Source organism: Rosa rugosa, chromosome 7, assembly GCF_958449725.1.
Source record: "Rosa rugosa chromosome 7, drRosRugo1.1, whole genome shotgun sequence".
NCBI lineage: Eukaryota > Viridiplantae > Streptophyta > Magnoliopsida > Rosales > Rosaceae > Rosa > Rosa rugosa.
The window spans coordinates 27,420,251-27,432,605 of NC_084826.1; the positions used below are offsets into that span (position 1 = coordinate 27,420,251).

Consider the following 12,355-nt stretch of genomic DNA (forward strand, 5'->3'; position numbering starts at 1 on the left):
TGAATTACAAGTATTAAAAACCGAAAAACAAAATAAAGGTGTTCATGGTTACACTTTTAAATCTTCAAAACACAAGAGAATTCAAAAGGTGGTGGAGGTAGACGGCAAGGATGCTTGGAATGGAGGATGATCACGACTATGGAAGTGGATGATGCCCACGGTTTCAATACTTGATCCTTGGAAGAATGCCGAAACTTGAGAGAAGAAAGGGAATGGAAATTGCGATTTTGATTTAGGATTTGGTGGTGGTGAAAAACATCTCACAATGCTCCCTATATATAGTGCACGACTAGCCAAGGTATCAAGATTGATTTCTACTTCAATGACATCATTCAACCAATCAAATATTGCATGAAAAGTAGAGAACAATCTTGATTCTTCACTGTAATCTTTATTGCAGAAATTATCTTGTATCTTCCCTAAATTTGGTCTTCATTCAAATCGTATGCAATCAGGAAACTTAAATTGATATTTATTCTCTTTTATTTTTTTTTTCCAAAATTCATACGAAGTAGATATCTTTCCAAATTCCTCCAAAGAATATCTCCTTGAATATTGCACGGAAAAGGCAATATTTATGAGAATCAAACTCCTCCAAGATGTCAAGACTATTCTAGGAACTCACATGCAAGTCACATGCTTCAATCTTTGGGCCAGGCTTCTTCACTTGGACATTTCAAAGCCCATCTTCTATTTGTGACGCCACTTTGTATCTTCTAGAACATTCTTACACAATCTTGAGTCATCTTGAAGCCACAACATCTCCTAGCCTTCCCAGGTATCCTAGTATCATCAGGACTTCTAATGCCAACAGGTTTCCTAGTCCTGGCAGGAATGAGTTTCTTTGTCTAACTGGGATTCTGTCATTTCTCATTTCTGTGATCATTTTCACGAGCTCACTCCTAGTTGACTCAGGATTCCTACTTCAACTGGGATTCCTTCTCCTAGTAGGATTGAGAAAACTTCATTTCTCCATTTCTTTGTCATTTCTGCGCTATTTACTCCTTACCTGCCATTTATGACTCAAAAATACCTAAAAACAAAAACTAAGTTAGAAATAGTAATGTTAAGGAAATAACTAAGTCAAATGTAGAGAGATTAACATTAAAAACATAGCAAATATTGCTCTCATCAATATGCCTGAACCTGATGAAAGAGAAAGAAGAAGCAATCTTCCAAATATCCTCCACCAAAGTCTTAATCCGCCAAGGAGTACCTATCTTCTTGAGAATGCAATCCATAAGCACTTTAGAGTCTCCTTCAACTAAAACTCTAGAAAAGTTATAGTGTTGAGCAGCATGTAAAGCATCCCTGAGAGCTGTAGCTGCTGCAATGAGAATTGAAGCAGGTCCCAGATTCTTAGAAGCAGCAAAAATAGGTTGACCATTAGCATTCCTAAAATCAAAGCCAAGAGAAGCAATACCCTGCCTCTCAGAACCATCAAAGTTTATTTTAATTTGATCATGATTTGGAGGATTCCATTTAATATGAAAGTACTTAGAAACCTTAGTATTACACACTTTAAGATTAGCTTTGCAATAGTAGCTCCCAGAGTAACAGCCCCGAAGAAAGTTTGAGAAGGAGAGGAAACTAACTGTTTAAAAACTACCTGATTTTTGCTATGCCAAATTGACCAAGAAATAAGAAGAACTTGTGATATAGTATCTGCAGTAATGTTAGGATCTATGCAAGAAATAAAAGAACCAAGCCAATTATTAGGAATAGGTATGTTATTTGAGAATCTCCAAACAGTCTGAGCAAAGTTAAAATGCATAAAAAGATGGTCTAAATTTTCAATGCCATTCTGGCACAGAGGACAACAAGAAGGAATATTAGGATTATAAAGAGAGAGCTTATCTCTTGTCTTCAGTCTATTTCTCAAAAGAGTCCAAGCAAAAATCTTAATTTTAGGAGGAATATTCAAATGCCAAATTTTATTTAAAACCTTGGATTTAGAATGAGAGGCATTCTTCTGTGCAAGTAACCAAGAAGCACTCTTGATGAAAAACTTACTGAGCCTGAAGGTCCCCAAACAAATTCATCCGGCACATCATCACAGGAATAGGAACAACAAGAATTTGCATAACAATGTCATGAGGAAGCAATAAAGAAAGAGCATCTTTATTCCACTGAAAAGTTCTGAATGAAAGAAGAAAATTTAGTAGTCTAATCGAAATGGTTTCTTTCATCTTCAGGGATTATCAAATAAAGAGGATAAGACAAAACCTAATTAAAAGTCCAGAATAAAATGTCTTTACCATTCCCAACAGTCCATTTCATACCTTCCATTACTAAAGATCTGGCGTCAAGAATTCCTTTCCTGGCTGAAGAATGGGAAGCCTTTTTATTAACAGATAACAAGTGGGAATTTCTAAGGTACTTGGCAGTAACCAATTGAACCCACCAATTATGAGGTTCAGTGAGAATCTTTCAAACTAATTTAGCTAAAGCAGCGTTACTAAAGCACTCAACAGGCCCAAATCCTAAACCTCCCAATTTCTTAGGAAGATAAACCTGCTCCCAGGCCACATGAGGGGTCTTACCATCCCAAAAGAAATCTATACATTGGTTATCAAGAGCAGTAGTAACTTTTTAAGGAAATTTTTTGTTGTTTCTTTCAAAAAAAAAAAAAAAAAAAGAGTGAGAGTCGGTTCTCTATAACTGATTTTTTTTATTAATATAGCCTTGAAATATTTGAAAGCTTTGAAACAAAACAATAAAATCAATTTACAAAATAAAAATATAAAAATAAGTAAAAAGAAGTAGCAAACAAATGATTACCTTTGAAAAGCCTAAAAGTGTTTTTCAAATTTAGCAAAAACACTCTTAGATGAGGAAACACTTAACAAGTGCTTCTTAAATCATTGTCAAGTTTTGAAGCATTTTTGAATTACCACTAAAACTATTGTAGAAAATAGATTGTGGCTTGAGTGACTACTGAAAGAGCTTGTTTGAAAGTGTGTCAAAAAATCGCTTGTAGGTTTTCTGAGAAATAATCTCATATCTTCCCACACACAGTGTGCAAGTAGTTTATCTTACTAAGAGCTTGGAAATAAAGTTGTTTCATAAAATTTCAAGTCTGGACTGTTGAGCAATTTTTTTTATTTTATTTTAAATGGAACAATTATGCCTTGAGTTAGGTCGTTTCCTTCCACACAAAAAAAAAAAAACAAGTTGTTTAAGGATATCTCTATTTGTGTTTGGCCCAAACTCTAGGTTACTTGACCTAGTGGTAATAGGGTTAAATTAGAAGGATCTAGATTCCTATTCAATGTACGATTACTTTCCTTGTATGATTGAGATTCTATACATTGTAATCCTCTATATAAAGAGGCCCCTATTATCAATGAGAATACACAGCAAATTCCTCTCAATTTCAGTTTCTCTACAACACGTTATCAGCACGAAGCACTAACCCTGAAACCCTAATTTTGTAGCCCTCAAATTCCAACATCCACCGCCCCACATATGGAAGCCCTAGCCTCAAGGAACCCAGAACTGGCGGCAGAACCACCGGAACCGGCCGGAAACCGCCTGAACCGGCCGCCGGAATAGGCTGAACCGCTCGGGTTAGCCTCGCTACCGGAAGCCCCTGTACCTGGCCTGCCCGCATCTGCCGAGCTCCTGTCAACATCTGTCGACAGAGCCTGCCCTAGGCCCCGCACAAGCCTGCGCACGCCCCTGTGCCTGCTGCCCAGACCTACCGAGCGTCTGCCTAGTGCCTGCGCGCACCTATCGAGGAGCCTGCACGAGCCTACCGACATCTGTCGAGAGCCTGCCGAGCGCCTGCCGACATCTGCCGACAGCCACCTACACAAGTCCTGCAAGCGCTGCGCAGCAACTCCGGCCAGCGACCACCGCCGGCCACCACAGTTTTCCGGCCACCTCCGGCGACCAATTTTCCGGCAAAGTTTTGACACCTTTTGAGGTATGTTTTCAAGGTTCTTTTAATTCCCGTTTTTGGAAGTTTTTTTTTTTGTTTTCCTCTTCCTTTTCTCGGGGACTTGCAACCTCCCTTCTTCTACCCCCCTTTTCTTCTTCATAGGGGAGACCTAATTAAGCCGAACTGTGGGGGTTCGTGCTCACTCCAAGCTTGGAGCTTGTTGAGATCCCCAAACTTAGAGTTTGTTGAGAATTTATGATCGACCACTTACATCATTGTTTCGATCTAATCCAATCCCTATTGGAATCGAATTTCTTGGAAGCGACTACGCTCAGAAATTTTATATGTTTTCGTGGTAGCTTTTTCCGCTCCGAAACTAACCCTTTTCTTGTTCTCTTTCAGGATGAGTAACCTGAACAAATTGGACTTTGCTCCATTGGGAACAACTGGCTCTGAATATCACAGGTGGGTTCGTGATATCAGCCAGCATCTCAAGGCCGATGGAATCTTGAATACGATTCTCGAGCCTAGCCAGGACGTGCTAACTGTTGAGCAAGCTCAAGCTTTGGAAACAAATAGAGCAGCCTTAGAGGCAAATAAGGCGAAAGCCATCATCCTAATGACTCATCATATGGATGATTCGCTCCAGTACGAGTATATGAATGAAGAAGACCCCATAAGGCTATAGGTCTCACTCGAAGATAGATTTGGCAACGTCCGTGACTCCCTGCTTCCTGACCTTGTAGTGAGATGGCATAGCCTCCACTTCTGTGATTTCAAGTCAGTTCTTGACTACAACTCGGAAGCACTTCGCATTAAATCCTTAATGGAATTCTGTGGTAAAGAGATCACACATGCAATGTTGATTGAGAAGACTCTCTCTACTTTCCCCGTCTCTGCATTGATGGTTGCTAAGAACTATCGAATCGATGTTAATGCAAGACGAATCACAAGGTTTCATGAGCTTATTGGAGCTATGAATGTCGCTGAAAAGCATGACAACATCCTTGTGAAGAACTATAATTCGAGATCCGTGGAAATAGAGCATATTCCGGAATCCAATTATAGTCGCGCCCCTAAGAGAAGGCGCCAAGAGCGAAACCCTAATCTTAGGGATACATTTGGACATTCTGGTCCATATAATCGCTCTACTTGGGAAGGTAACCGCCAAAATAGGCTAACACGGAACCGAAGAGGTCAACGTGGAAAGAGAGAGGGAGGCAACGCCTCTGGCCATGTTGGTGGCGCCACCAACACTAAGAGCCACCTAAATGACGCTTTCAAAGCGCCTCAATCAATGGAGTTTTAGCAAAGAGATGTATGTTCTCGATGTGGAGTGTCTGATCATTGGGCACACATTTGTAGAGCTCGTGAAAAAATTGTCACCGCCTACAAAGCATATTGTGAAGCAAGAGAAGCTTACTATGTGGAACAAGAAGATCAAGAAGATGATCTAGAGTGAAGGGTTGAAGACTACAAATCTGGCTGGGATCAATAGATCGCCAATTCTGTTTAAGTCTTCATTTTTCCAAGAGATGTAATAGGCAATTGCCATATACTTTGTAGTAAATGCCATTGGTTTAGTTTTTCTTCACATAGGCTCATCCAAAATGAGTGTGATGTCTAGGAATGTTTTGAGATAAGTGGTACTTAAGCGAGCTTTGCTCCACCGACATCTCTCTACTCACCTGGTCATATTTATTTTGGAGTTACCGAAAGAAGTCAAACGACTACATTTGTTTTGCATTAGCTAGCATTTGGATTAGATTCTCCTAATGGTTAAGAGACAATGATGTATTCCGTTGACTTATGAATAAAATTTCGAGTTCTTTTCATTATGACTCAATTTTAATTCTGAGCATATTACTTTGTGACTACAATGGCTGGGCCATCGGTATTAATTCAAGGACATGGAATAGCCCAAGTTCCACTTGCCAAATGGCACCTTGATTACTGTCACAGAAACTCTCTACGCTCTTAGGGCAAATCATACCCTATAGCCAACGGATTCCATGCGAAAATGCATGTAGAGAACGGTAATGAGTTCCTTTGTAATACCTCTAATGATTGCGAACAAAGGCACATCTTAGAGAAGTTTATGTGTCTCTCTAGTGGACTCTATGTCACTATTCGAGCTATTAAATCCAATGAAGTTATGAGAGAAGATCTCTTGGATTTAGACACATATTGGCTTTGTCACGACAAGATAGGTCATCCTGGTAGTGATATGATGCTCCGTATACTAAAGACTTCACACGACATCCATTCTTCAGAGTGAGAAGAAGTAAGAATCGATAATTGATTCCTGGACTTAGCAAGACCGCAACAATTGCAGCATCTGGCGCTGCAGCCGTCTTGGGGCGCCATAGGGCTACCCAAGTCCCATGTGATGACGCCATCAATGGCGCCAACCATGAGCATGACACCATGGTTGTTCCTCCCAATGGCCATGACGCCATACATACTAATTCCCATGGCTCCAACGCCATGTTGGGAGATGTAGTCACACACTTTGCTTCAAATAGCGTTTCAGACGCTCAGGCCTAACCAAAATTCTCATTGGTTGCTTCTTAAGCCTCTCGCTCGTTTTACAAAGCCCGTTCCTTAGGGAAATTAGGACTGAGACCGTCCTATGCAAAGGATATGAAAATACTCATTATGTTCTTACATAGAATCCGTAGGGATTCTCTGGACTGATTCAACCAACTTGCGGACGTTTAAATATCTCACGATGTTGGTTGACACGCAAACACGCTGGTCACGTGTTGTGCCATTGTCCACTTGTAAATGCTGCTTATGATACACTCCTAGAAAATATCATATGACAACGGGCTCACTCCCCGAATCATCCTAATTTCATCAATTGGACTTGACGATGCTAAAGAGTTTACATCGAAGACTTTCGATGATTCACTACTAGAAATATACTAATAGACATCACGTCATTTAAATCGGTTAAGATTTCACGCGATGTTAAAAATTATTTTAACATCGGTTTTTGAAAAACCGATTTCTATTTGTATAATTGACATCAGTTTTTACTGTTAACTAATGTCTAAAATTTAGATCAAAAATTTAAAAAAACGCGGAAAGCCTAAGTTAAAAATTTTCGTGCAAGCGGGAACCAAATTAGAGTTGATCCGTTTCCCACCCTACCTCACTCATTTGCTCTGCTTTTCCCCGAAGCTCAATTTCTCTATCCCTCTCCTCCTCTCTCTCTCTCTCTCTCTCTCTCTCTCTCCTGATCGAAACAAAACAGAAAACTCTAGAAAACGACTCGCTCTCTCTCACTCTCTCCCCGTCCTAATCGACCCAAACCACAAAACCCTAGAAAATAAATAGATATCTTTGTGGTCAGCTCGGAGGTGGACTGGACGGAGCTGTGTGGGGCCGGAGGACGTGCAGCCTAGCATTGACTCGTCGGAGGAAGGCAAAGAAGATGGTGGCTCCAGTGAGTGTACCCCGATGGTCGGAGATCGGTGACAGAAGAAAGAGAGTCCTCCAGATCCATTTTCTCTCTCCTCCTGTTTCTCGTCTGTGCTTTTCTCTAGTCCCGTACTGTGGTCCTCTTTAGAGCTCTAGCTGTAATTGAGGTAAAAATTTCTGCTAATTCATTGATCTTAAAAATTATTCCAGATACTATAGTGGAGGGTCATCTTGGTTTCGGTTTTAAAGAGTTGAATTTGGCTTTCATTTTTTTAAGATAAGCAATTAGTTGTGGGAGAGTTCGAACATGGAGAGGCCCATGTGGAAGGTTAGCTAAAGAAAGGTTTGATCTTGTTTGTAAGAATCTTGATATGCACAGTAATCTCTTATCTAATCATCTGCTTACTGATTGCAGATGTTTTTGGATGAAGCTTGTGTGGTCTTTCTGGGTACCTACTCTGCAAATTCTTTGGCAATCTCAAGTGTATATTCATTGTGAAATTAAAATTATATGTTTTAATTTACTGCATTACCTGGTGTAGCGAACAGTTTGAGTCTAGCATCAGGTTCTTCAGGCAATTTATTCTTTTGTTCCTCGTGCATCAAGTAGCAATATCACTATTTCATTTGATTGCATCCTTGGTCCAAAATCATTCTGTTGCAGGAACTGTCGGTCTATTCTCTTTAATAGTAATGTATCTATTTGGTGGCTTTATAATTCCAAAATGTAAGGGAGGCTATTTGTGACTTCAGTAGAACTGTTTAAAAATATGTGGCATTCAATTAATCTAATAAGCATTCCTAATGCAGCTTCTCTACCTGCTTGGTTGGCATGGGGATTTTGGGTTTCTTCATTGGCCTTTGCAGAACTAGGTGCTTCAATAAATGAATTTCAATTAGCATTAGCAGTAGCAGTTTGGAGCTACGATTAAAAGCATTAGCAGGACAATGAGCATCGCGGAGGCGCAGTTTGTGATGGCGAAGGCGTCAAGGTGCCCAGTCTCGTTGGCGACAGCCACACCATTGCCCATAATATAACCTGAGCCCTTACTGGAAAAGCATTGGGTGTAAAATCAGCTATCAGAACCAATTATAAGGTTGCTCTCTCTCTCTCTCTCTCTCTGTGAAAATGTAGCTTCCTAGAGGAAAATATTGCTAGGCTAGAGGTCTCTGTAACCAGGATTGTTTCTTGGATGCATTTCTAATTTTTCTGATGACACTTTTAACATTTATATCAGATGTGGTCTTATTTGATTGCAAAGAGTAAGGAAGGCGGGGTTACTAATGTTGCCACCAATGTTCAATGATGCCACCAATGTTCTTCAGAGTTGGGACCCAACTCTGGTCAATCCCTGCACCTGGTTCCATGTTACCTGTGATGCTAATAACCATGTGATCCGTTTGTAAGTTTATTCTCTCTTCGATTTTGAAATAGGGTGTTTGTTGTTTGAGTTTGAATTTGTTTATCAATTACCTTTTTGAATTAATTTCTTGTAATTTTTGTGGCTTGACTGACTTTCTCGTCTTCAATTTTGGTTTGCTATATGGCTAAGATTTTATCTTTTAATTTTATTCTTCTGGGCATGAAAGAGGCATATTGGTGAGATAACGTTTTTAACGTTAGTTTTGCATGCCATTGATTAGTTGTAAATGTAATAGCATATATGCTTGGTACGTTTTGTTGAATTGTGATGTATGCCACTGTTTTCCTCTTCCAGATATGCTTGGTATGTTTTGTTTTCTCTATTATGTTGGTTTACTGGAATTATTGTTGGTTGGAATAATGGATGAGGACTTAGAAATAGTAATTGATAATGCTTCTTGTGTATGTTCTTTGATTTTGCAAGTTTTAACTTCTCATTACATTAATTTAGTTTATATGTTATTTTACTTTGATTCTTTATACATATATATGCTTATGTGTAACTAATTTGGTCATGATCTGCCATGTTCCTTTTGCAGAACAGTGTATGATGTGAGTTTGAGTGATGAGAGCTGCCATGTTCCTTGTATAAATTGGCAGACTACATAGGTTTACCTTGCCTGATAGCTCGTGGTTGCAAGTATTGTGTGGCAGATCATAGGTCTTCTTGTCTTGTTAAAATTGAAGACAGGCAGCTTGTGAGGTTTGATACTTTTCACTACTTTTCTTGCTTAGTATTTTATGGCTTTGTTAAAACTTCACCTGTTCATAACAGTTTGCATTTTATTTCATTCTGAACATGGAGATGCAGTGTAATTTGATGTTAGAGTTTACCTACAGTATGCTATCCAAATGATATCTGACCCATCACTGCTAGAATAATGTTAATAGACATCATGTCATAGATTGGTTGTACTTTTAATAGAGTTTACTTTTTTTTGGTTGTTTGGTTGTACGTAGGTGGAGGATGGGAATAATGATCTGCCAATATTTGATTGTAATCCCAGCTTGATCAACTTCCAAACAGGTCTCACTCCCCTATTAATAGTGATAGACTAACATAGAATCACCGACATCTAACCTGTCTTATAAATTTTCTTCTTATGCAGAGAGGATAAGCACTTTATCTTCCTTCATCAACAGAATCTTCCTTGTAGTTTGTCCGCCAAACTATGTATCTATTGCAGAATAAAATCATCCCATTATACATGTACAGATGAATTGATGCTTGAAGCTGTAATTTTGTATAGAAATTAATGCAATTCCCCAATATTTGAATTTCATGTTATTTGTGGATCAACTTTCTAGTACCAAATACAGCACGAAAGGGTTATAACAGTAGTTTGAATTCATAGACTGATGTCAAGAAAAGAAAAAAACATCAGTTACTGATGAAGAACTAATGTCAAAAAAATATAAATTACATCAGTTTGATAACAAAAACCGATGTTAGAAAAGAGAAAATACATCAGTTGTCAAACAAAAACCGATGTCTAGATTACTATGGACATCGATATATAAACAAAAACCGATGTCTGGTATAAATATGGACATCAAGATATAAACGAAAACCGATGTCTAAAACAATTATGGACATCGATAAAAACACAAAACCGATGTCTACAATTAATATGGACATCGATATATAAACAAAAACCGATGTCTAGAGTAACTATGGACATCGATATAAACATAAAACCGATGTCTAGAATTAATATGGACATCGATATATAAACAAAAACCGATGTCTAGAGTAACTATGGACATCGGTTCTGAACCTTAAACCGATGTCTTGTGGCAAACTAGACATCAGTTGTGAACCGATGTCTTAGTTTTGGTGATCTTTAACATCACCCACTAAGACATCGGATTTTTTTTTTTTAACATCAGTTGTGAACTGATGTCTATGAACTTTATCCTAGTAGTGATTATTGTATTGGGACTGATGTTGGACATCATATTCCCATGAACACACCCAAACGGTCTCGCGGAAACGACTACGATCGTAGTCCGAACATTGGTAATGCGCACCAATCTCCTCATATCCGCTTGGGGTGATGTAATATCACATGCAGCTATGCTAATTCGTCTACGACCCACCGCCACTCAACCTACCTCTGCGTTACAGCTAGTGACTAGGTACAAGTATCGTACTTACGCATATTTGAGTGTGCCAATTGCGTCGCCACAACGCTATATGATGGGTCCTCACAGACGAATAGCCAACTACGTTGGATTTGAGACTCCAACAATCGTCCGCCACTTCATGCCCTTGCTAGGCGATCTCCTTACCGCTAGATTTGCGGATGTCACTTTTATGAGACAGTCTTCCCGTCGTTAGGGGGAGATAAGAACACAGATGTTCAGCAGGAACGACAGGAATTGTCGTGATCTGTCCCCACTATGTCTCATCTTGATCCCTACTAAAGTGACGAGATCACACAAATATGCTGCAAACATGCCTGCAAGGAAGGACGTCCCTACGAGAGGACGTAGCGCCACCCTACACGGAGGTAGCTAGGCATGGTGCCAATGCCAAAGAGAGTGACACTCTGGCGTTATAGGCCATGGCCCCAGCTAGGATGCTTGGGAGGCCCGTGGGTTCGAAGGATGCTTTGGCACAACCTAATCCTTTGATCATCGACACTCAAAATCCGTCTCATGAGAATCTTCCGGGTTATGGTTATCGTTGGGGGACGCCTCAACGTCAGAACCTATTCCTGAGAATATAGAGCTCTATGAAAATTACACTAGTGTACATGAGACGTGGGATAGAAACTCCATCATAATTGATGATGTAGTTGCGCATTTCATTGCGCATGAGTTTGTTGAGTCAGATGATATCGAACCACACTCCGTTGATGAATGAATGCCAACGTAGAGAGATTTGGCCTAAATGGAAAGATGTGATCCAGGTTAAGATGGATTCTCTAACAAAGAGGAAGGTTTTCTGAGCCAGTAATGCCAACACCTCCTGACATAAAACCTATTGACTAATGGGTCTTCGTTAGAAAGCGTAGTGAGAAAAGGAGATGGTAATCTCGCCTTATGGTGCAAGGCTTCTCATAAAACGCCCTGGAATCGACTACGATGAGACATACTCTCTTCTAATGGATGTCACTACACTCCACTACCTTATCAGTTTGGTAGTTTCCAAATAACTGATCATGCAGCTTACAAATGTGGTCACTACGTATCTCTATGGGGATCTAGATACGGAATGTACATGAAGGTTCATGGTGAACTTCATTTACCCAAGTCAAGTGGCTCTAGACCACGGAGCGCGTTTTACAAAGAGGTTGAAACGCTCACTAAGATGACTACTTGATTGGGAAGGGATATGCCCACGCGTTTCCATAAAAAGTTTCGGATTCTATCGCGGTTCATGTTGGACATGATCTTCATTGGAAGCCCTTAAAGAGTTAAGGAAAACCGCTGAACACTTGAAATCCGATTTTGAGATGAAGGATTTTGGGAGAACACGATTGTGTCTTGGTTTGGAACTTGAGCATCGTGTTGATAGATGCTTAGGCATTTTGACAAGGTCAAACCTTCAAGCACCCCCATGATCATCCGTAGTCTTGATCCTGAAAAGGATCCTCTTCATCGAAAGGATGATGACG

At 39.7% G+C, this 12,355-nt stretch overlaps 1 protein-coding gene and 1 long non-coding RNA gene across 7 annotated transcripts; one reads left to right on the forward strand and one right to left on the reverse strand.

Moving 5' to 3' along the window:
- Window positions 1-1,023: 1,023 nt before the first annotated feature.
- LOC133723129 (uncharacterized) lies at window positions 1,024-2,289 on the reverse strand. Its single transcript, XM_062149959.1, has 4 exons — window positions 2,283-2,289; window positions 1,610-1,683; window positions 1,147-1,505; window positions 1,024-1,033 (listed from the first exon to the last, which is right to left on the reverse strand). The coding sequence occupies exons 1-4, from the start codon at window positions 2,287-2,289 to the stop codon at window positions 1,024-1,026; spliced, it is 450 nt and encodes a 149-aa protein (XP_062005943.1).
- Window positions 2,290-6,798: 4,509 nt separating this feature from the next.
- LOC133719825 (uncharacterized) lies at window positions 6,799-10,015 on the forward strand. 6 transcript variants are annotated; one of them, XR_009851492.1, is made up of 8 exons: window positions 6,799-7,476; window positions 7,587-7,652; window positions 7,725-8,036; window positions 8,120-8,406; window positions 8,548-8,712; window positions 9,272-9,435; window positions 9,693-9,759; window positions 9,842-10,015. It is a non-coding gene; the product is annotated as an uncharacterized LOC133719825 (long non-coding RNA). The 6 variants fall into 6 exon arrangements; XR_009851493.1 differs by having other exon boundaries at window positions 7,725-7,758; window positions 7,974-8,406; XR_009851488.1 differs by having other exon boundaries at window positions 7,725-8,406.
- The last annotated feature ends 2,340 nt before the right edge of the window (window positions 10,016-12,355 follow it).